The sequence below is a fragment of the Erpetoichthys calabaricus genome, chromosome 6 (genome assembly GCF_900747795.2).
Source record: "Erpetoichthys calabaricus chromosome 6, fErpCal1.3, whole genome shotgun sequence".
NCBI classification, from domain to species: Eukaryota; Metazoa; Chordata; class Cladistia; order Polypteriformes; family Polypteridae; genus Erpetoichthys; species Erpetoichthys calabaricus.
Window position 1 is genome coordinate 161,627,314 of NC_041399.2, and position 20,927 is coordinate 161,648,240.

General features: G+C 39.4%; 1 protein-coding gene across 1 annotated transcript in view; it reads right to left on the reverse strand.

Moving 5' to 3' along the window:
* LOC114653642 (TGF-beta receptor type-1-like) overlaps positions 1-20,927 on the reverse strand; it is a 101,631-nt gene that overhangs the window by 11,216 nt on the left and 69,488 nt on the right. The window contains exons 4-5 of the mRNA XM_028804062.2: positions 14,321-14,551; positions 14,037-14,204 (exon numbers count right to left, since the gene is read on the reverse strand). Of these exons, the coding sequence (XP_028659895.2) occupies positions 14,037-14,204; positions 14,321-14,551 (399 nt within the window). The remainder of the gene's footprint in view (positions 1-14,036; positions 14,205-14,320; positions 14,552-20,927) is intronic.

The following is a 20,927-nucleotide window of genomic DNA, read 5'->3' on the forward strand; positions in this document are numbered from 1 at the left end:
AAAGCATTTTTTAACACAATCCCTTCATTTCAGGGGCTCAAAAGTAATTGGACAATTGACTCAAAGGCTATTTCATGGGCAGGTGTGGGAAAGTCCATCGTTATGTCATTATCAATTAAGCAGATAAAAGGCCTGGAGGTGATTTGAGGTGTGGTGCTTGCATGTGGAAGACTGCTATGAACAGACAACATGCGGTCAAAGGAGCTCTCCATGCAGGTGAAAGACGTCATCCTTAAGCTGTGAAAACAGAAAAAACCCATCTGAGAAATTGCTACAATATTACGAGTGGCAAAATCTACAGTTTGGTACATCCTGAGAAAGAAAGAAAGCAAGCACTGGTGAACTCAGCAACGCAAAAGGACCTGGACGTCCATGGAAGACAACAGTGGTGAATGATCGCAGAATCATTTCCATGGTGAAGAGAAACCCCTTCACAACAGCCAACCAAGTGAACAACACTCTCCAGGGGGTAGGCGTATCGATATCCAAGTCTACCATAAAGAGAAGACTGCATGAAAGTAAATACAGAGGGTGCACTGCAAGGTGCAAGCCACTCATAAGCCTCAAGAATAGAAAGGCTAGATTGGACTTTGCTAAAAAACATCTAAAAAAGCCAGCACAGTTCTGGAAAAACATTCTTTGGACAGATGAAACCAAGATCAACCTCTACCAGAATGATGGCAAGAAAAAAGTATGGAGAAGGCGTGGAACAGCTCATTATCCAAAGCATACCACATCATCTGTAAAACACGGTGGAGGCAGTGTGATGGCTTGGGCATGCATGGCTGCCAGTGGCACTGGGACACTACTGTTTATTGATGATATGACACAGGACAGAAGCAGCCGAATGAATTCTGAGGTGCTCAGAGACATACTGTCTGCTCAAATCCAGCTAAATGCAGTCAAATTGATTGGGCGGCGTTTCATGATTACAGATGGACAATGACCCAAAACATACAGCCAAAGCAACCCAGGAGTTTATTAAAGCAAAGAAGTGGAAAATTCTTGAATGGCCAAATCAGTCACCTGATCTTAACCCAACTGAGCATGCATTTCACTTGTTGAAGACTAAACTTCAGACAGAAAGGCCCACAAACAAACAGCAACTGAAAGTCGCTGCAGTAAAGGCCTGGCAGAGCATTAAAAAGGAGGAAACCCAGCATCTGGTGATGTCCATGAGTTTAAGACTTCAGGCTGTCATTGCCAGCAAAGGGTTTTCAACCAACTATTAGAAATGAACATTTTATTTCCAGTTATTTAATCTGTCCAATTACTTTTGAGCCCCTGAAATGAAGGGATTGTATTAAAAAAATGCTTTAGTTGCCTCACATTTTTATGCAATCGTTTTGTTCACCCCACTGAATTAAAGCTGAAAGTCTGCACTTCAACTGCATCTGAGTTGTTTCATTTAAAATTCATTGTGGTAATGTACAGAACCATAATTAGAAAAAAGATGTCTGTCCAAATATTTATGGACCTAACTGTACTTCTTTGGGTCTTCATAACCCTTGGAAAACATTAAAGTGTTTCTTCATCTGTGCAATGTGACCTACTAACAAAACTTCACTTTGGAGTGGTCTGAGTTGGCTTAACAAAATACATTTCTCTTGATATTACAAATTTAGTAGTGTGGAAGCGCAATTGTCAGGACTTTACCTGAAATGAAAGCTCTAGGATTCAGAGGATAGGCAAACAGAGTATATAGCTTTATTGCAATAAAACAACAACATGGACTCAACCCAATACGGCCAAATTGGACTGAGCCCTGAACAGGCCAAAAATCAGTTTATATAATCATTTCTTAGCATCCTGACCTCGCTCAAACCAGCTCATTCGCTGTTCCCTTCTGACTCCCTCCTGCACCTGGCTAGCTGTGTTCTCTTCATGGGAGCCATTATTATCTTCTGACTTCCTTCTGCAGCTGGCCACCGGTATTTTGTTCATCTTTATTTTCTGTTTCGCTTATTTTTGGTTGGTCTTGGGCGTGTGCTGTTATGGGTCCACAGCTCTCCCAGCAAAGGCCAGTTAAATAAATAATCACCGCCCTCGCGGCTTAGCGAGGGGGCGTGGTGACTGTAGCGAGCCGCAGGGCGATCTGCGGTGTGGGCGTTTCTCACCTAAGTGCACAGGTGAGGGACTGCCCACATCCGTGATTGTTCCTGTGGCTAATGCGCTGCAGCTGCCATGTCCTCTCTGCATATATAGAGAAGCCCGAGATGGTTAGGGGAGTAAGAGGGGAAGTAAAAGAAAAAAAGAAGTAAGAGAAGAAAGAAAAGAAAGGAAAGAGAACGGGAGGTGGCGGAAGAAAGCAGGAAGCAAGCAAGCGAGAGAGAGAGAGTGTGCCGGTGCGAGCAAACGGGCGAGCAAGAGCAGGCTCGCGTGGAAGAAAGCAGGCAGCTGGGAAGAGAGCCCACGAGGGGAGTGTTTGGCCGACACTCAGTGGGGCTGAAGGAAGCGGTCACTCCAGCTGAGCGACTAAGTAGCTGGAGTGACCAGTAGAGGTATCGACTTGGACGTTGCTAGGAGTGGGAGTCGATGAGGTTTTGGACTGGTTTAGCCTCAGTGTGAGCACCTTGGCCGCTGAGGAATGGACCAAAGTCTCAGTCCGGTTGGGAGCCCAACGAAGCCAAGGAACAGAGGGCTACCGGACCTGAGTGAAGGGCAGCTGTTCCTGCAGGTAGGCGACTCTCCTGCAGAGCAGCCCAGAGGGGTGTAGCAGGAGAGCCGCCATGGTAACAGAAGACACCGGGTTTAGTGTTTTAACATATTACTTCCTGTGACATTTTACCTCGTTGTTTTTAGAAGAGTTTTTCTATTGGTTTTAACCTCCACTTTTCATTTATTGGATTATTTATTTATATAATGAAAACATTTGAATGAACTGCACAGCACTTTATTAGAACACTGTTTTGGATTGTTGTAAATAAAAGTACTTAGCACTTTTAAACCATCCCCTTGCTCATTGTTATTGCCTCACTGTCTAGCTCATCGGTGACATTACCGACAGTGTTGGGTTCAAGGGCTCCCTAACAGAAGATAGGAGCATGGAGCCGAACCCGCATCGTCACAGGGCGGGCAGATGTTCCCTCTCTTCCATTCTTGAGCTTTCCCTATCTTTTCATTTCCCTTCCTTGGTCTTCAAGCTAGTTTATTTGGTGGCCAAAGTTAAGCTTTAATTAAAAAGAAATATGGCATGTGCCTTTATTTAACCATTTGCTTGGCATGCCTGACTTGCATTAATATCTGCACTAAGGTTAATGCTTATATATTTTTCTATATTTATTTATGCTAATACGTGAATATACTAATTTTATTTTCCATATATTACATCATCTTGACCTCGTTTGTAGCAATGCCTTTGCTGTCTATTCTGACTCACTACTCCAGCTGGCTTCTCATTCTGTATTTCGTCATTGGTATCATTCCTTGCTTCCTAGCCTTCAAACAACAGGTGTTCTTATTCCCCCTTTTTTTGTCCTTGGGTATTTTCTGTACGGCATTCTCTTTCTGTTCTATCCTTCCGAGTTTCCCAATATTGGTAATTTTGCTTCAAGCTTAACTAGAAAATGCACTATGACTAATATCTTTATTTAACTATTTGCCTGACACATCCTACTTGCGTGACATGTCTAATTTATGCTAATTTTAATGCTTATAGAAGCTGTTAATTACTTTCATGTCTATTTATGCTAATACATACATTTTTATTTTCCATAGTAGAAGACCTATGAATCCTAACAAGTAATCTTACTATCATGTCAATATTCCATACTGCACAGAGATGAATAACCTATCTACTGCTGATGTTTTATAAGTGTTACGTATGAATAATAGATACATTTCTACTAGAAAAAAGTTGTCTCTGTCCAAATATTTATGGACCTAACTATACGGTATATTATATTATTATATTATATATATATATATATATATATATATATACATATATATATATATATATACACACACACACACATTACATATACACACACACACCCACACACACACACACACACACACACACACACACACACACAGTCGGCCCCCTGTATCTGTGGGGGATTGGCTCCAAAATGATATTAACATTCTCGGATGCTCAAATTTTTTATATAAAATGGTGTAGCATTTGCATATAATCTATGCACATACTCCTGTCTACTTGAAATCACATCTAGATTACCTAATAGAACGTAAATGCTATTGAAATAGCTGTTGCACTGTATTGATTAGGGAATAATGACTTCAGCAAGTGATATGCCACTTTTCAAAAGATCTAAGATTTTAAGATCTAAGATTTTTTATTTTCTCAATGAGAGATCACACTTTACGCTCCTTAGCATTTTGACCACTAGATTGTTTCTATGAAAAAATGGCTAGTGAAAGCAAAGCATGCACACAATGCAACACCAAGGTCTATAGTCAGGATTGTCAAAGCAACGGCTTTTGTTGAAATAAACACTGCTGTGCATGTGTGTGTCCCTGTCTATAATAAGTGTTACTCTGGTTGAAACTTACTATTTAATTTAGGGTGTACAGATTACGTACAGGCAGTCTGTGTGTGTCCAAACTGTTTCTAGCCTGCACAGGTTTTTACACATGCACACGTATAGATAACCTTATACAAGTTTAAAGCTAGTGCCTTGGCCATGCTCAATTTGATTGGTGTGGGGAAAGCAAAGGTTTAATGAAATTTGATTTTAGTTTAACATTTTGGTTAGTGACAATCTTCTTTGTTTGAGTTTCTTTGCTCTCTGGAATGAGTAGGTCTTTTGTGTTTTGTTTAATAACTGCAGTAATATGGGGCAGTGTAAAGATGGAAACCATTTACTACCTTGGCGACTAGTAGTACTCAGCCATGAGAATATAAAAGAAAAGCTCTTTCTCACTTGCCTATAAAGGAAGGGACTGCCAGAGAACGGGGCCGATCAATCTATAGAGCACAGAAAGAGTGCTATGTGTGAGTAGAGCTAGCCAAATGTTCAGCAGTGTGGTGGCTCTGCAATTGGCTGCCATCTGGGAGATGTAAGATTACTCCTATGAGCCATTTTAATTTAACTCCTATGGCAGAAGGTGACAGAAGGGTATGCCTACAGATCATTCCATTCACGTGCATTCAGCACAGTGCTCAGCATGTGGTAAATCCAATTCAAATTTTGGTTTCTGGAACTGTCTGGATCTCCGCGGTTGAATCCGCGAATATGGAACCCGCTGATACAGAAGGCTGACAGTAAATGAAGAAGTATGTACATAAAGTAGTAACAAAACGTGACTGGAGTTTTCCTGTTTTGACAACTTGTCCATTCCTCAGCTAACAAGATACAGTATATGGATCCACTTTACTTATTAAGCTCAACTCAGTTAAACAGCGTAGTTATCAATTACGATTCCATAAGTTCCAGTATGATCACTTCGCCTTTGCTTAGTTCATTTACTCTTGCTTTCATAAATGTGTTGAGGTTTTCTACAGAATGTCAATACTGTGCATTCCTAAAGACAGTATGATTCTGTAAAGATGACTACTACACCCCTAAAAGAAATGTGGCGTGATATATCATCAATTCTCCATACAGCAGGAGACACACTTTTAAAGCACCACCAATAACACGTTCGGAAAGAAAATTGGCAGTTTTACTCATTCAGCCAAATATTTAATGTGTCATTATTTTGCTATTTTTGGGCAAATATTTTTGTTGGCTGAAGATTTGGTGCATAATTAGACTGGAGTGACCATTCCTGTAGTAATTACACTTAGTTGGATAATACAACCCATTCACTTCCGTACCATTCAAATGTATGTCATATGTGCTTTCATTGCGTTTTTCACATTTTAGTTGTTATACTAATGGATTATTACTTGTTATTTTGATGATATCTTTATCCATGTTGATGCAAAACATTTGAGATGGACCAAAGCCTTAACCACTACACCACAGTACCCGCAATATTACTTTGGCATCTAAAACACAACAAATACAAATTTAAATGTTTCTGAATTTGTTTTCAGTAATGACATATGCCTTTTTGAGAAGCTTCACTGACTGCATGTCTCAAAGATTACACACTTCTGATAAAGAGTGAGAGGTCATATCATTAGAGAGTTAACTTGTTCTTTAACTCTTTTAGGGCTAATTTTTTTTTTGTTTCTTTTCTCCCAGGGCTGAATATTTTTCCAAAAACTAACATTTTTTTAAAAAAGAACACAAAGCAATTGTTTAACATATCAAATCAACAAAAAATATTTACTTTTGACAAATGTTACTGTCTTGCATGTTGTATGAGCCTGCATACTCTATGATTTCACATACATATCACATACATTTTACACAGCAAAGTCTGATCTCGCTCAAAGCAGCCAATTTCAGTCATTGCCACATTGCACTCCTTACAATACATGTTGCTTTGGTGCCTATTTTTCAATTGTCTGTTGCTGCACTTTCTAACATATATTGTTAGTGTGTACTGTAGAGAGACAAGTCACCCATTTGCCATCATGCCATGCCACTGCCACCAAGTTTTCTGCCAGCATGAAAACCGTATTGTCACCTCTTTTCATCTTCTGAAACTTTATGAACTTTATGTATGGCATTATAGCCTGGCTCACCCCATGGGATTTGCTTCTGTTTATAACAGAAGTGAATAAAACTTTGCAGCAGCACGTACCTAAGCCACCAGGGGACAAAACACGTTTGGACCAATGCTCCCTGAAGTTATATCACCAATTCTGTCTCATCTCTATTTGTAATGCCACAGCGCGCTTCATCTCGTCTTTCGTTGTGGGTTTCCACTTTGAAAAACGAGAATGCGATGCAAACGCAGCCCGCGATTCAAAAAAAATCTCTGCCTACCTGTTTGTCTCGTCTGACAGTAGCTGAAAAGCAGCATCAGGAGAGAGCAGCCTGAAGTACAGCAGCTGGTGATCTGTCGTGTCCAACAGCAAGCCATGCCGTCTTGTAAACTCCGGTAGACAGATTGGCTCTCAACGGATCAATGTCTGTGTATTTATCCCATGCGAACCTTGCCGTAGATGCATTGGCTGCGCGAAGGCACGCAACTGGCAGCAGATCCGCTGGCGCGGCATCGGCTGGTGTCTGATCAGCTGATGCCTGCTTCTAACTCTCTTGCTCGATCTCCTGATCACTGCCAATAAAGTCAGATTCTGAAAAATCAAGAGTCCGACTCCGCGATAATGCGCATAATGCGAGTGTTTTCTTTTCTGCACTTGCTTCGCTGCCTTTTCACATGTCGGTGCCATCTTGCCTGTTTACATTTCGCAACTCACGCACACGCAATGTTTATTTGCCGAGTCAACGAGTCTAGCATTCCTCCAAGCACAGAGGGAATGCCTGTGACGTGACAGTGAGATTTGTCGCCATTAACAGCTGATTGTCGCCCTCTATCCCTGGATGTCGACTTTTGTCGACATCCGCCTTCAACCCCTCCTGTCGACAAAAGTCGACATCCGCCCTAAAAGAGTTAAAGGATTTTGAGCTAACCCACATAAATTCCTGGACAAATTTGACATTTTTCAAACATTACTTGCATTTTATTTTGGTATGAACACATGAAGCAGCTCATTTAGGCATCATTATAAACCAGACATAGGTACAGATAAGCTGGTTAGAAACAGACAGAGAACTCTAACTACGTTCACTACATTGATGGGGTAAATTGAAGCCTCAATTCCTTAATCAGGAAGATGTATGGTGCTGTATTAAAAAAAGTCATTAATCTATCATTCTAACTCTAATTCAAATAACACTATGCAGTTACCATGATTCCACCTGCAGCCAAATGGTAACTCTCAAAGCAAGGACTAATTGTATTTTTATTTCTGAACTAATTCCAAAATGGGATAAATAAATCAAGTAACAAGCATTTTTTGTATTAAGAAAGGATTTTCTAAACTTTATTAAGGCAAACCATGCTGGATTTTTGAATAGGACCAATATTTGAATGCATTCACATGCGAAAATTCAGGCCCTGGTATTGCAATGAATTTACTGCATAGAAAAAGACCTTAATTCAAATAAGAAGTTTTCCATTCATTTTCAGTGCTCTTTAATATTTTGCTTCATAGCAGTGTTTTGCTAAAATTGGATATTAAAAAAATGTATCCTCTAACTTTAAAATAAAATGCAAAATTGTAAAAAGCCTTTGAAATCTTGCCTATCTATCTTGAGTAGCACTGCTTAAATGTAGTGGAACTACAATTGTGCAAGCTGAAGAGGAAAATGATAAATCTTCTCAACAAGGTAAGGAAAAAGTTTAAGTTATAATTTTAAGTTAGATAAAAAATACTGTCATAATTTTAAGTTAGATAAAAATATACTGTAATAGAGGTTGAAAAAATATTAAGCTGTGAGTAATCGCTCAGGTTCTTTGCTAGTGATCACAAGTATCTTAAGCGGTACAACTGATGCCTTTTTGGAATGATTACAAAAACAATCATAACTTAAATTGAAGCAAAAAGACTTAAGAACAAAGAAACATAAGTCGCAGGTGTCGAAATAAAATAAATAAATAAATCATATTTACGGTGAGTATAGAAAAAGACCCCCCCCCCCCCAAAATATATATATACTTTTGGTGCTTTGAAGCCTGAAATGAAGACACACACAAACTATTTCTCCAGCTGTATTTACTAAATGCAACTTAACAGCCAAGTGAAAGATATAATAGCAACAGTTCAGAAAAATAAATAAATAAATAAATAAAATAGAATCACAGATGGTTAAAGGATCACCCCCCTGTGTCAGTACTTTGTAGAACCACCTTCTGCTTGATTACAGCCATGAATCTGTTGGGATATTTCTCTACCAACTTTGCACATCTAGACTGTGCAATATTGGCCCACTGTTTGTTACAGAACTGTTCAAGCTCAGTCAAACTGGATGGTAACCATTGGTGGGCTGCAATCCTCAGGTCATTCCACAGATTTTCAATAGGGTTTAAGTCTGGGCTCTGAGTAGGCCACACAAGGACAGTCAACTTTTTCTCCTTCAGCCACTGCATGGTTAACTTTGCTGTGTACTTCGGGTCACTGTCCTGTTAGAAATTGAACCTTCTTCCCATTGACAACTTTCTGGCAGGGGGCAGCAGGTTTTCCTCAAGAATTTGATGCTACTTTGCCCCATTCATTTTTCTTCAGTCTTGGCATGTGCCCCAGGCCCTGCTGCAGAGGAACACCCACATAACAGGATGCTACCACCTCCATGCTTTACTATAGGTATGGTGATCTTTGAGTGATCTTTGAGTGGTAAGCTGTATTGGTTTTCCGCCAGATATACCATTTGTCATCAAGTTTATGGCCAGATGAGACCACAACACCGTTTTCCATTTGGCCTCAGAATCTTCATGGTATGATTTGGCAAAGATCAGTTGAGAGTTAATGTCAGGTGTGGCTTTTATTCTTGCATCCCTCCCATACAAGCCACATTTGTAATATTGTTGTCACATCCACACAATGATCTCCCTTTGCAAAAAAATTCTGTAACTGCTTCAAAAATTGCCACAGGCCTCTTGGTAGCCACTCTGACTGGTTTCCTCCTTGCTCTTCCATATAGTTTGGAGGGAAAACCTTATCTGGGAAGGGTTTCATTAGTACCAACCATTTTCCAATTCTTGATTATAGACTTTACTATGCTCCTAGGGATTGATATAGCCTTTAAATTTTTTTTGTATCCATCTCCTCACTTGTGCCTGTCCACAAGTTTATGCATGAGATCTTTTGACAGTGCCTTGCCACTCATAGTTGATTGATTCCTTGCTTGCTTTCAGTTGCACTTCCAAGCACGGGAATGCTCTAGGAATAGCTATTTTTATACTGAACTAATCAGAATGATTACAACCGATCACATGTGGAAGCCAATTAGCTCTGTGTGCAATGGAGGTGATTATTTACACCTGATCGAGTTTACAAGTACTTTAGGAGGGAGGTGATCCTTTAACCATCTCAGGGATTCAGTTTTTTTTTTTTCTGAACTGTTGCTATTAGATCTTTCACTTGGCTGTTGTAAGATGCACTGAGTAAAAACAGCTGGAGAAATATGTGTGTGTGTGTGTGTGTGTGTGTGTGTGTGTGTGCGTGCGTGTGCGTGTCTTCATTTCAGGCTGCAAAGCAACAAAATGTGCATATTTAGAAAGGGGGGTCTTTTTTTTAATACCCACTGTATAATTCACTAAACTTCATAAGCTGGAACATCAATCAACAACTAACAGGGAGAAATGTGGTTACTTTGCTCAGCATCTTGTGCTCAGACACACTGTAGTATTTTTGTAACATACCTATTTAAATAGCAAGGAGCAATTTCTGTGTCATCATTCTAACTATAGCAGGGGTTCTGATTCGGAAAGTGATCTCCCTTTGTATGTTCAATATCAGATCTAGGAGGATGATGAATTCTAGTGGTTGGAAAAACCAATTCTGATAAATCTTTCTCTTGATGGCTGTCAGACTTAGTCACTCACCCATCAACAAAAACACCGTCTGACAAGATGGTAAACCTAGGGCTGAACGTATTGGCTAAGAAAGGACATCTTGATACATCAGTATTTATAGGTAACCAACCCCACCATTAGAAAAATTTAAAAAATCCAAAATCTCAAAAACACTTTGACTGATTTAACTGACACATCTACTGGAAAAACAAAATCAGCCAGCCCCTGTTTATTTACTTGTCCATATTTGTCAGCAATAATGTTGTAGTGAGTACTTCTGTCTCAGCAAAGCAAAATGGAGCTTGCAGTTTATGCAAAAAAAAAAAAAAAAAAAATGCTGGCATCTAACTGCACAGAGAAATGGGGCTGCCACTTTACGCAAATTAATGCCAGACTAGACACGAAGTGGAGGGACGAAAGTTCAGCAAAGTCCAAAGAAGATACGTCTTGTAAGCTGTCATTATGTACATGCAATATTCCCTATTCTGTTGCGGATTGTTGACCACGCTTATATACATAAAGTACACTTCAAACAGCGAGGTGGAGGATGATGGGCCCTTGGTGGTGAAATCCATGGAATATTGCAAAGAACCTGGGTGTCCCCCTTGGAGTTCACACCGCAATCTGCTGCTATGTGCCAGTTTGCAAAGCAGAAACAAAGTAGTAATGGTATAGCATTACTGGACCATTTTATACTGTGGGCAAAACAAAACCCAGGAGCAACAGCATGCCTTGGAAAGTTTTAACAGTTGCACAGCTGAGTTAAAGGGGTCCTCCATGAAAAGAACATAGAGGAGGTGGACACTGTACATACATTAGTAGGGATGAGCAGAGAGCCCATTATTTATTATTATCTGTAGTTGTTGATGTAACAAAATTATTTGTTTTCATATAATCAGGTGTAACAATCTTGTTTGTTTTTGTTTTTAATTACAATTCTGATTTTAGAATATTAAAAGTGTTACTATACACTCACCAGCCACTTTATTTGGTACACCTTGCTAATACCAGGTTGGACCCACTTTAGCCTTCAGAACTTCCATAAGTCTTCATGGCATAGATTCAAGAAGCTGATGGAAACATTCCACAGGGACTTTGGTCCATATTGACATGATAGCATCACACTGTTGCTACAGATTTGTTGGCTGCATATCGAAGATGCGAATCTCCCATTCCACCACATCACAAAGGTGCCCTACTGAATTGAGATCTGGTGACTGTGGAGGCCAATAGAGTATAGTGAACTCCATGTCTTGTTCAAGAAACCAGCTTGAAATGATTTGAGCTTTGTAACATGGCACATTATTCTTCTGGAAGTAACCATCAGAAGATGGGTATACAGTGGTCATAAAGGGATGGACATGGTAAGCAACAATACTCAGGAGGCATTTAAATTATGCTCAATTGGTAGAAAGGGGCACAAAAGTGTGCCAACAAAATATCCCCCACGCTATTACACCATCACCACAAGCCTGAACCATTAAAACAAGGAAGGATGGAGCCATTCTTTTATGTTGTTGATGGCAAATTCTGATCCTACCGTCCAAGTCGCAGCAGAAATCGAGACTCATCAGACCAGGCAAAGTTTTTCCAATATTCTGTTGTCCAGTTTTGGTGAGACAGGATGCACTGTAGCCTCAGTTGTCTCTTAGCTAACAGTGGCACCTGGTGTGGTCTGCTGCTGTAGTCCATCTGCTTCAAGTTTCAACACGTTCAGAGATGCTCTTCTGCACACTTCGGTGGGAACAAGTGGTTATTTGAGTTACTATTGCTTTTCTGTCCGGCCATTCTCCTCTACTGTGAGTATCAACAAAGCATTTTCACCCAAAGAGCTTCAGTTCAGAACTTTGGTCTGAACTTCAGTAGGTCATCTTGAGAATGTCTACAAGCCTAAATGCATGAGTTACTGTCATGTGATTGGCTGAATAGATATTTGTGTTAACAAAAAGTTGAACAGGTACACCTAATAAAGTGGCCAGTGAATGTACGTGTTCTTCAATAATCTATTATAATAACACTTACAAACATTATTAGTTTATTTTTGCATAAATCCAGCAATAAACATCCATATCCATAAACACTGAAACAAAAATCACTTTAAAACATTCAGCTCCCAATCCACACTCAAACCAGTAAACTGAACTCTAAACTAATAAATGCCTATATAAACTACAAACTACGATCTCTCTAAGCACTTTTGAACAAAGGACAAAGCTTGACTGTTTCTCATTGTTTAGCATCTCCCAGTGCTTCATGAGGGTCACCATTCCCCCACACTACCTCCTGTTGATTGTGTGTCACTTCCTCTTGGTGCTTGATGCTTTGTGGCATACCCCAAACCCCCAATTGCCAACTGTGTGCCTAAGCTTCACTGAGAACACATGTACAAGATGATTTAGATTCAAAAAGTAAATAGTGTAGAAATGTGCGTATGCCAGGTTTCATAAATCAGATTTTTTTGGCATATGCATTTTCATGTTTTTTGGAATGCAAATGTTCTCATGCTCGAAACCAAGAAAAGTTTTATAAAAGAGCTCTACTGTGGAATTTTCCACTTGTGACATTATGTCAGCAATTCAAAGTGTCAGATTTTATAACATTTCGGAATAGGGATACTCAACCTATATTATTGTAAATACGATGCTATTGCTGAACATACACCAACTATTCTAGACCTTTGATCATTACGTTCTACAAATGAAACTCACAGTTGACAATTAAACTCATTAATACTAGTAAACAAAGACTTTTCTTACTTTCTGCCTAAACTGATATTTTCACAGAGACCAATACACCCCCAGAGATATCTGCAGGCATTGAAACACTACAAGTAAATACAAGCAGACAAGTCATTCTATAGATTTTGTATTTACAATAATGATATGCTCTACAAAAACCTTTGACCACAAGAGGAAAACACTGTTATTTGAAGTTTCCCAGGTATTATTTTAAAACTTTGCTATAAATTTAAACTGGGAAAAAAAGTTATTGTGATCCCAATGTATTATCATTAGACTCAGAAGTATTACAACTTCACACGACAGGGAAAAAAAAAATCCAGGCAGGAGGTAATGGTGATGTAATAGTGAGAAGTAATGCTTGCAACCTAATATTTAATAAATAATTTAGAAGACAAGGGAAAAAAAGAAAAAGATGGGCAAGAATCAAACCTGGATCAACTAGCTTAAAGGGAATTATGTTGACCATTTCACCACCGTTACAACCTGCTCAGAGCAGTTTTCCTGTTGACAGATTACTGTAGTATTTTTTACACCTATTCTGCTCTTGCTAATTCTGATTTATATGTTATTAATGTAAAATCAATACTATATTGTACAAACATGTTTGAATTTACTTAATGGTCCAACCAAATGTGAGCCTTCTGAAAATCTACATTCTGTCTGTGAAGAAAGTATGCGATTGTTCAGACCATACTGAATGCCTTTTTCTATTGGACCGATACTGTATCACATACACCACATACTGCTGCAAGATGAAGAAAAAACAGCAAATCCCCACTTAAAATAGAGAAGGATTCTTTCCTGATTATTATTTTAAGTAACTAATTTTCACCAATTTCAAATAATAAAAATACTTACCCTGAGTTCCTACAATCTCCATATGAAGATGGGCTAATCCACTAGCTGTTGAAAGGGACAGTTTAATCATCCCCTCAACAGTAACAGTATACCTATTTAAGTAATCAAAAAGAGATCCGTGTTCATGATAATCTGATACAAGCCAGAGCTGAGTCCAAGTTCCATTGTCTGTGAAACCAAAATTAGGATCAGAATTAGAATTCAAGATTACCAGACTAAAGAAATATGTTTTCTGCATAAGCAGATGAATGACAGCATTAAAAAAAAATATATATATATCACACCTTTATTATCTGCGGCAATGAAACCCAGGATGTTTTCATGACGCAGCATTACTGTCTGGTAAATCTCTGCTTCACGAAACCAAGAACGTTCTTCACGAGAAGAAAAGATTTTGACAGCAACTTCTTCTCCCCTCCATTTGCCTCGCCAAACTTCACCAAAACGTCCTTTTCCAATGCTCTCCTGTAATATAATTGTTCTTGCTATTGTTCTTTGAACTAACAGGGGGAGACCTAAAAAAAAAAAGGAAACCTTCTAAAACAATACAACTTTGCCACCTTAAAATTTATTTAAATGACATTTCCCTTTTTTCCCCTCCTGTGATCATAATAAAGAGAAATGACAATGGGCTTTGATCGAATGTAAAGTTGGGTTAAAATGAAGAGGAAATGAATATGAAAGTAAAACGGTGGTGGTGTTGAATTTTATTTTCTCAAAAGGGAACCAATACCCAATTGTAATTCTTTACCGCTTTTGCAAACTGCCCTAGATGTTTTTTTATTACAACTCCTGCAATGTAGATCTTTTCCGTGTCCAAGTTCAATTCACAATGCATGCAGTCTGGGGGACATCAGACAGTTATAACTTTGTGCATTTATTTATTTAGTAGATATTTTAACCAAAGCAAATTACTTATAGGAAAGCATTCACTAATTAAACCCAATATACCATCTTAAATTATTCCATAACCTCTAATTGATGACGTACACAAAAAATACCATAACGTATAATAAATGCATTAAACTGTCAAATTCAATAATCAAATACTGAAATTATATGATTAATTTCACAACCCTATTATATAAGTCAATATACTTTTAGATGCACCTGCCTATTAAATTTAAACATGCTTACAGTAACATTAAAATAAATAGAAATGTTTCCTTGTAGGTTTCTACAATAACCTCACATTCAAAAAACTATAGCAATTACAGTAATTTGAAAAAAAACAAAACAAAAAAAGCATAAATGAATGTTTCAAAACAAGAAATGAATTGTAATGTAATTTTATAAACACACATAAAATTAGCACTGGCACTTTTTTCTCAAATGAAATAAATTCACTTTGAATAACAACATTCACACTCCTACAACTGTACATGTTTATTTTAGAAAATTATTCTAAAAAAAAGTTTGCTTTTTTTTTTTTTTTTTTTTTTAAAATATAATGTGGATTCTTTATGAAATCAAGCACCACATAATGAAGAACTGCTTCTCACATTAATCTAGTATCAAAAGTATATAATGATCCACTAAAGGCCTGACAGTTAACAGAGGAGGGTAGGATACAAGAAGCTCATTGCTGACTTGTTTATGTTTGTTTTATTAGCATTATCAAGGTACTTTAATTTGATATTTTTGTTAATATATTTCCATGTCAGGTTAAATAAAATGTTAATTTGACAAGTAACATAGTGCTAGTGTAGCATAGTAATGCTGCAGAAGACTCCTCAAAATAACAAGTCAACAGCATTTCTTTTTTCAGTTTTCTACAATTCAATATGCATTGCCATCTGTTTTTAAAGAAACGTTCTGAAACCATATAAAACATTGTTTAAATACTACATTAGAAGAATACTGTATTAGTAAAAGTAATGAACATCAGATAAGTGAATCAATGGTGACTTGTCAAATCAATTCCATTCTCAATTTGTACCTGACAGTTTGTGATTTGATTCAATTCAAAATAATAATGCCTGTGCCTTTCTCACAAAGTGTATTTTCCAAATAAATTAACAAGTTTGACTCCATAAACTGATTCTCAACAGACTGCAATAAACCCAAGGTTCAAAAAAAGTGTGTCATAGCAGCCCTCTCGATGTAGATGTTCTTAAAAAAAAATAAAGCCAAATTTTAAAGATTGTCTTTGAATTACCTCATGCATTTTTTAAATAAGTGCAATTTAAAAACTTCTAAGTGAAACGTTGAGCCTAAACAGTTGCAATTTATTTTCTCTAAATACCTTCTCCTAGTTTAGAGTAGGACTGCATAATTTCATAAAAAAAAAAAAAATCTCTGCCTTTATTCAGTGCCCAGGGCACTGTCCCTTAGTAGACTGCTGTAACAGGATTCTACCACTTCAGCATTTGCTAAAAAGAAATACATGACACAATGAACAAGTTTCCTCCTGCCCTGTTTACTGATTCAAAGAGGTCCTAACTGAGGAGAAAACATTCATTCCTTAATATACAGTATTTCCAGTTTAACTTCCACCACAATAGTTAATTTACAGTACACTGGAAGCAAATCACCCTAAAAATTCATGCAGCAAATGAAGGCAAGATATAGTACTTATTTTTTAAATTAAAAAAAAAAAATCACACCCTTTTACTGATAGTCAGAGGTCGACTCATAACTGCCCAATTCAGGTAAAGTGTGAGGAGTGGAGTTGTTGATGCATTATGGATGATGTAGGAAGACTGGTCATTGGAGAGCAAGGTGGCAGTGGAAGGGGAAAAATGGTAAAAAAAAATTGGTTCAAAGCATTAGTTTTGTCCACATCCCCTTTTACCACTTGAGCCCTGGATTGCTCATCTCCAGTAATAATTCCCAAACCACTCCAGACATCTTTCATGTTATTCAGAGTATGTTTTCTATTTAGCTTTGTAAGCTTCCTTTCCTTCACTCAGCTTTTTCTTTGGTATTCACTGTATATTATTCGGAAGTCAATGTCAATGGCCCAGTCAATCACCTGACTAAAATCTAAATGAAAATTTGTAGAAGGATCTAAACATCAGAGTTCACAATAGGGCCCCCTGGAATCTTCAAGATTTAAAAAAAATCACTTCAGAAGAATGGGTCAAAAAAAAAAAAAAAAAACACAAAAAAAACAAATCCACACCTGAGCACTGCAGACGATGTGTTTCTTCATATAGGAAGCGCCCTGAAGCTGGCATTACAAGAAAAGGCTTCTCCGCTAAGTATTAAATTAGCGTGTTTAATACTTTTTCAAAGTGTCATTCTACTTTATCACACATACATTTATTTATGGCCTTTAAATGGATGACCTGCTTAAAAACAATCTGTGATGATTCCTACTTTCTCCTTCATTATGTTACCATAGTATGGCAGACATTCAGAGAAAGACATAAACTTCAGCAAAAAAGGTCAAACACTCTAAGAAGTTAAATTCAAAGGATATCAATATCATTTCAAAAGCATTGTGCTATGAGGTTGCTATACAGCAGTGCAGCTTGTGACATAGCCTACACTGAAGGACAAACAATACAATAGACCATAAGGTGCGTACTAATTCAGCGTGAGCACGAACACTCAATAAAACTGAATAAAAAAATATCAAGTGACGGTGAGATACGAAGAAGGCAGATTCACCAGCATTTGTGTGTCAGCTTTTATCCCTCCAGATCAGAGAATGTCCAGTTCCATTGCCTCAAAACACCACTCACATCTACAGTTATTCCCAATTTCAAATAAAAACTATCAGCGTTCGATCCCTAGGTTGGGGGGGCAGTAGTATGTATCGTGATCGTGACTGGGGGGGGGGGGGGGGGGGGGGGGTGGTAGTATGTATCATGATTGTGACTGAGAGAATAAAAGTGAAAATAAAACGGTAGCTTTCACAAGTACTATAAATGTACACAGTCTTTTACGGACGCAAATCAAATGTATGTGTGTACTGTATAATATTAACAATAAGAGCAGCTCACTACTGAAAACGGCAAATACAGGAGGCAGTCGGGATCAAACCGGGGACTCTTGATTACAAGTCAGCAAATCTTACCGCTACGCCACGGAAGCTGTTGTTTTATCCTTGAACCTTTTGTGAAAGTCTTAATTTGATCTTTGGACTTCAGACTTCACACATTATATAGTTTATGCCAACATTTTGTCATTTACAACTAAAATATGAAAATGTTTGTTTTAACAATGTGTTTACACAGATTATTGTAGAAATGGAACACACATGAAATGCATGTGTTCCAAATAACAATCTATTATTCCCAGTCTAAAACTCCAGCACTTCACTCCCAGATAATCAATCAAGGCATGAGCTGAGAGAACTTTGTGCACATTCTGCAGCTGTGGGGGGATGGAATAGTAGGCTGCTTGCTGCTTGCCTTTATCGGCACATTTACAGGACAAAAGACGCTGACGGAGAGGTGTGAACGGATTTAAGGTGGGCCGGATCTACGTGTTTTTTCGTAGGCTCTGGTAATTCTAGTGTTAACAAGACAATGAGCAACACTGAAGTACACAATGTATAGCATTTCTCTGGCAAAGAAAACAGGCGTCTTTGTGTGGGTCATTTACACCTTAAAATTTAATCCCATTAAAAATATGTGCAAGAACCTCAGAACTGTTGTCCAACACTGCTGCCTGACCAATATGATTTAAATTTGCTATTTCTAAGAAGGAATCACCAAATTTCATGCCTCACAATGTACAAACTTACTAGGGGTGTATACAAAAATGAACACTGGTATTTACAGATTGCAGAAGTGGTACAATATAGTGCTGACCTTGGAGGATGAACACTCAAAATAAAATTCCAATTACTTTATAGTAGGGGCTCAATAAAGGAAAATACCTATCTACCCATATTCTAACCCACTTATCCTGTTCAAGTTGGGAGTCTTTGCTTTTCTTCACAGCTCTGGGTGCAGGGTAGTGTGGAAGAATAATTTTAGGGTAACAGAGCATTCATCTTAAAGAAATAGCATAAAGGGTTAATAAATGTGGGAAACCAAATAAAGATGAAGTGAATAACAAAATGTACACTGAAATATAAGAATTGGTTTAGGAAAATACTGAGATGGTCAAGTAAATAAAGAATGTACCAAAAGAACGGTTGATGTAATATACAAAATGTACTGAAGGATGACTAACAGATGACTAAGAAATCAGCAGATGTCCTATAAACTAGAATGGACAGTTGTTATATGCACAGAAATTTCAAGGATGGTGTCTCATCTCAAAAAGGTATAAGAAGAACCAGAATATAATAGACTTTTATTTTATATAAATCATTTGGGTGTAAACCAATGAACCAACCAGAGTAAAATGTATGCATTGATTGACACTGTATGTAAATTCAACAGTTTATAAAATGAACCTCTATTCTTTGTTTCTCTGACAATTCTGACCATTGTGGCTGGTGGCCGGGTGTGGTCATCAGCCGCCTCCCTTCAATCAAGGCTGGAGTTGGGTGAGGAGGTGGACGAGGTTGGAGAGGAGGCAGCGAGGAGAGGCCTGGAGTGTGTAAGAAAAGAGAGAGAGAGATGGCTGGGGAAGAAGCCGGGACAGAGAGACGGCTGTTGGTAAAGCCGGGACTTTGGGAGACAGTGGGGGTTTGGTGGCAGTTCACTTAGGAACTGTATATAATAGAGTAAATAAACGTGTGGTGATGGCTTTAAATGTGTCTGCCTGTCTGTGCCCGGGCTGCACTATTTCACAGTGGCGTAGCCGGCAGGATGCTCCACCTGGGTCAAGGTGGGGACCTGTGTTGATAAAAATGTCTGTGAATGGCACGGCACAACAGGGGAACTCGCCCACGTGCTGCAGAGGCGGTGTGCACCCAATTCCGCAGATACCGTTTGTGACTCGGACTGTTAGCGGTCCCCTGTTGGACTGTGTGTTTCAGGGGCGGCTCAAGGATGCGGCAGCAGCCAGGGGAGCTGCCGAGAAGGAAAGGCTGCAGCTAGGACAGCTGCAGCAGCCGCGGAGTTGCCCGGGATCTCGTCCCAGTGTGTGGAAGGAGGACGAGATGGCCACCAACCGGAAGTCCGTCCTTGCGACAGGCACGGGGTTGGATAGCGTGTCCTGTGTGCCCGTCAACGATTAGATGGAGGCGGGACCGGGGAATGTCAATCCCGTGCCTATGAGAAACCCGATTGGGCCGGAGGAAAGGGCCTATAGAAAGCAGTCGGCGAGTGGCGCTGCTTGTCAGATAAGCTCACTGTCGACTGACTTTCTCTCCTTGGCAGTGGTTCTGCAGCAGTTGCAGAGATACCTCCGGCTGATTGGATCGCAGCCATCTGAGCTATATGCCCTCCGGACGGAGACACAGGGATCAGAGGGGACGGCTGCCGCGTCAGAACAAGCGGCGCTGGCGAAAGAGGAGCAGCGCGGCGCTGGAACTTCTGACCGGAGGAGCACAGCGGGGACAGTGAGTAGGACCGCCCCCGTAAAGATACAGACGCCGGCGGAGCAGGGTCTGTCCTTTTCCTATAGGCAGACCCGAACCGTTGCGGCGTCCCAAAGTAAGAGGAGGGGTCGGAGGAAGAAAGCCGACTCCTCCGATATGGGAGGACGTGTTGCTGGGTGCACACGTCCCACGAAAGGCCGCCCTCTGCCGAGGCAGAGGGAAAACCCGCAGCTTGGGAGGAGAACAGCGAGTGTGCTCCCGTTGGTGGTTCCGTGGCATGGATCACAGAGGACTCGGATGGTGAGGCCGAGTAAAAGAGTATCGGGGTGCCGGTCGGAGCAGAGAGCATTGGCCCACAGACAGAGGACGGGCGCTGAGTGGCCGCGTCAGGGCAACGTCTCCACCCCCCGTTTTTCTTTTTTTATAGGAAAACCTGTCCTCGCGGGATGGGCCGCTGGCCCCTGGGGGTCTCAGCTTGCGGGGGAGTATTGTGGGTGTGGTCA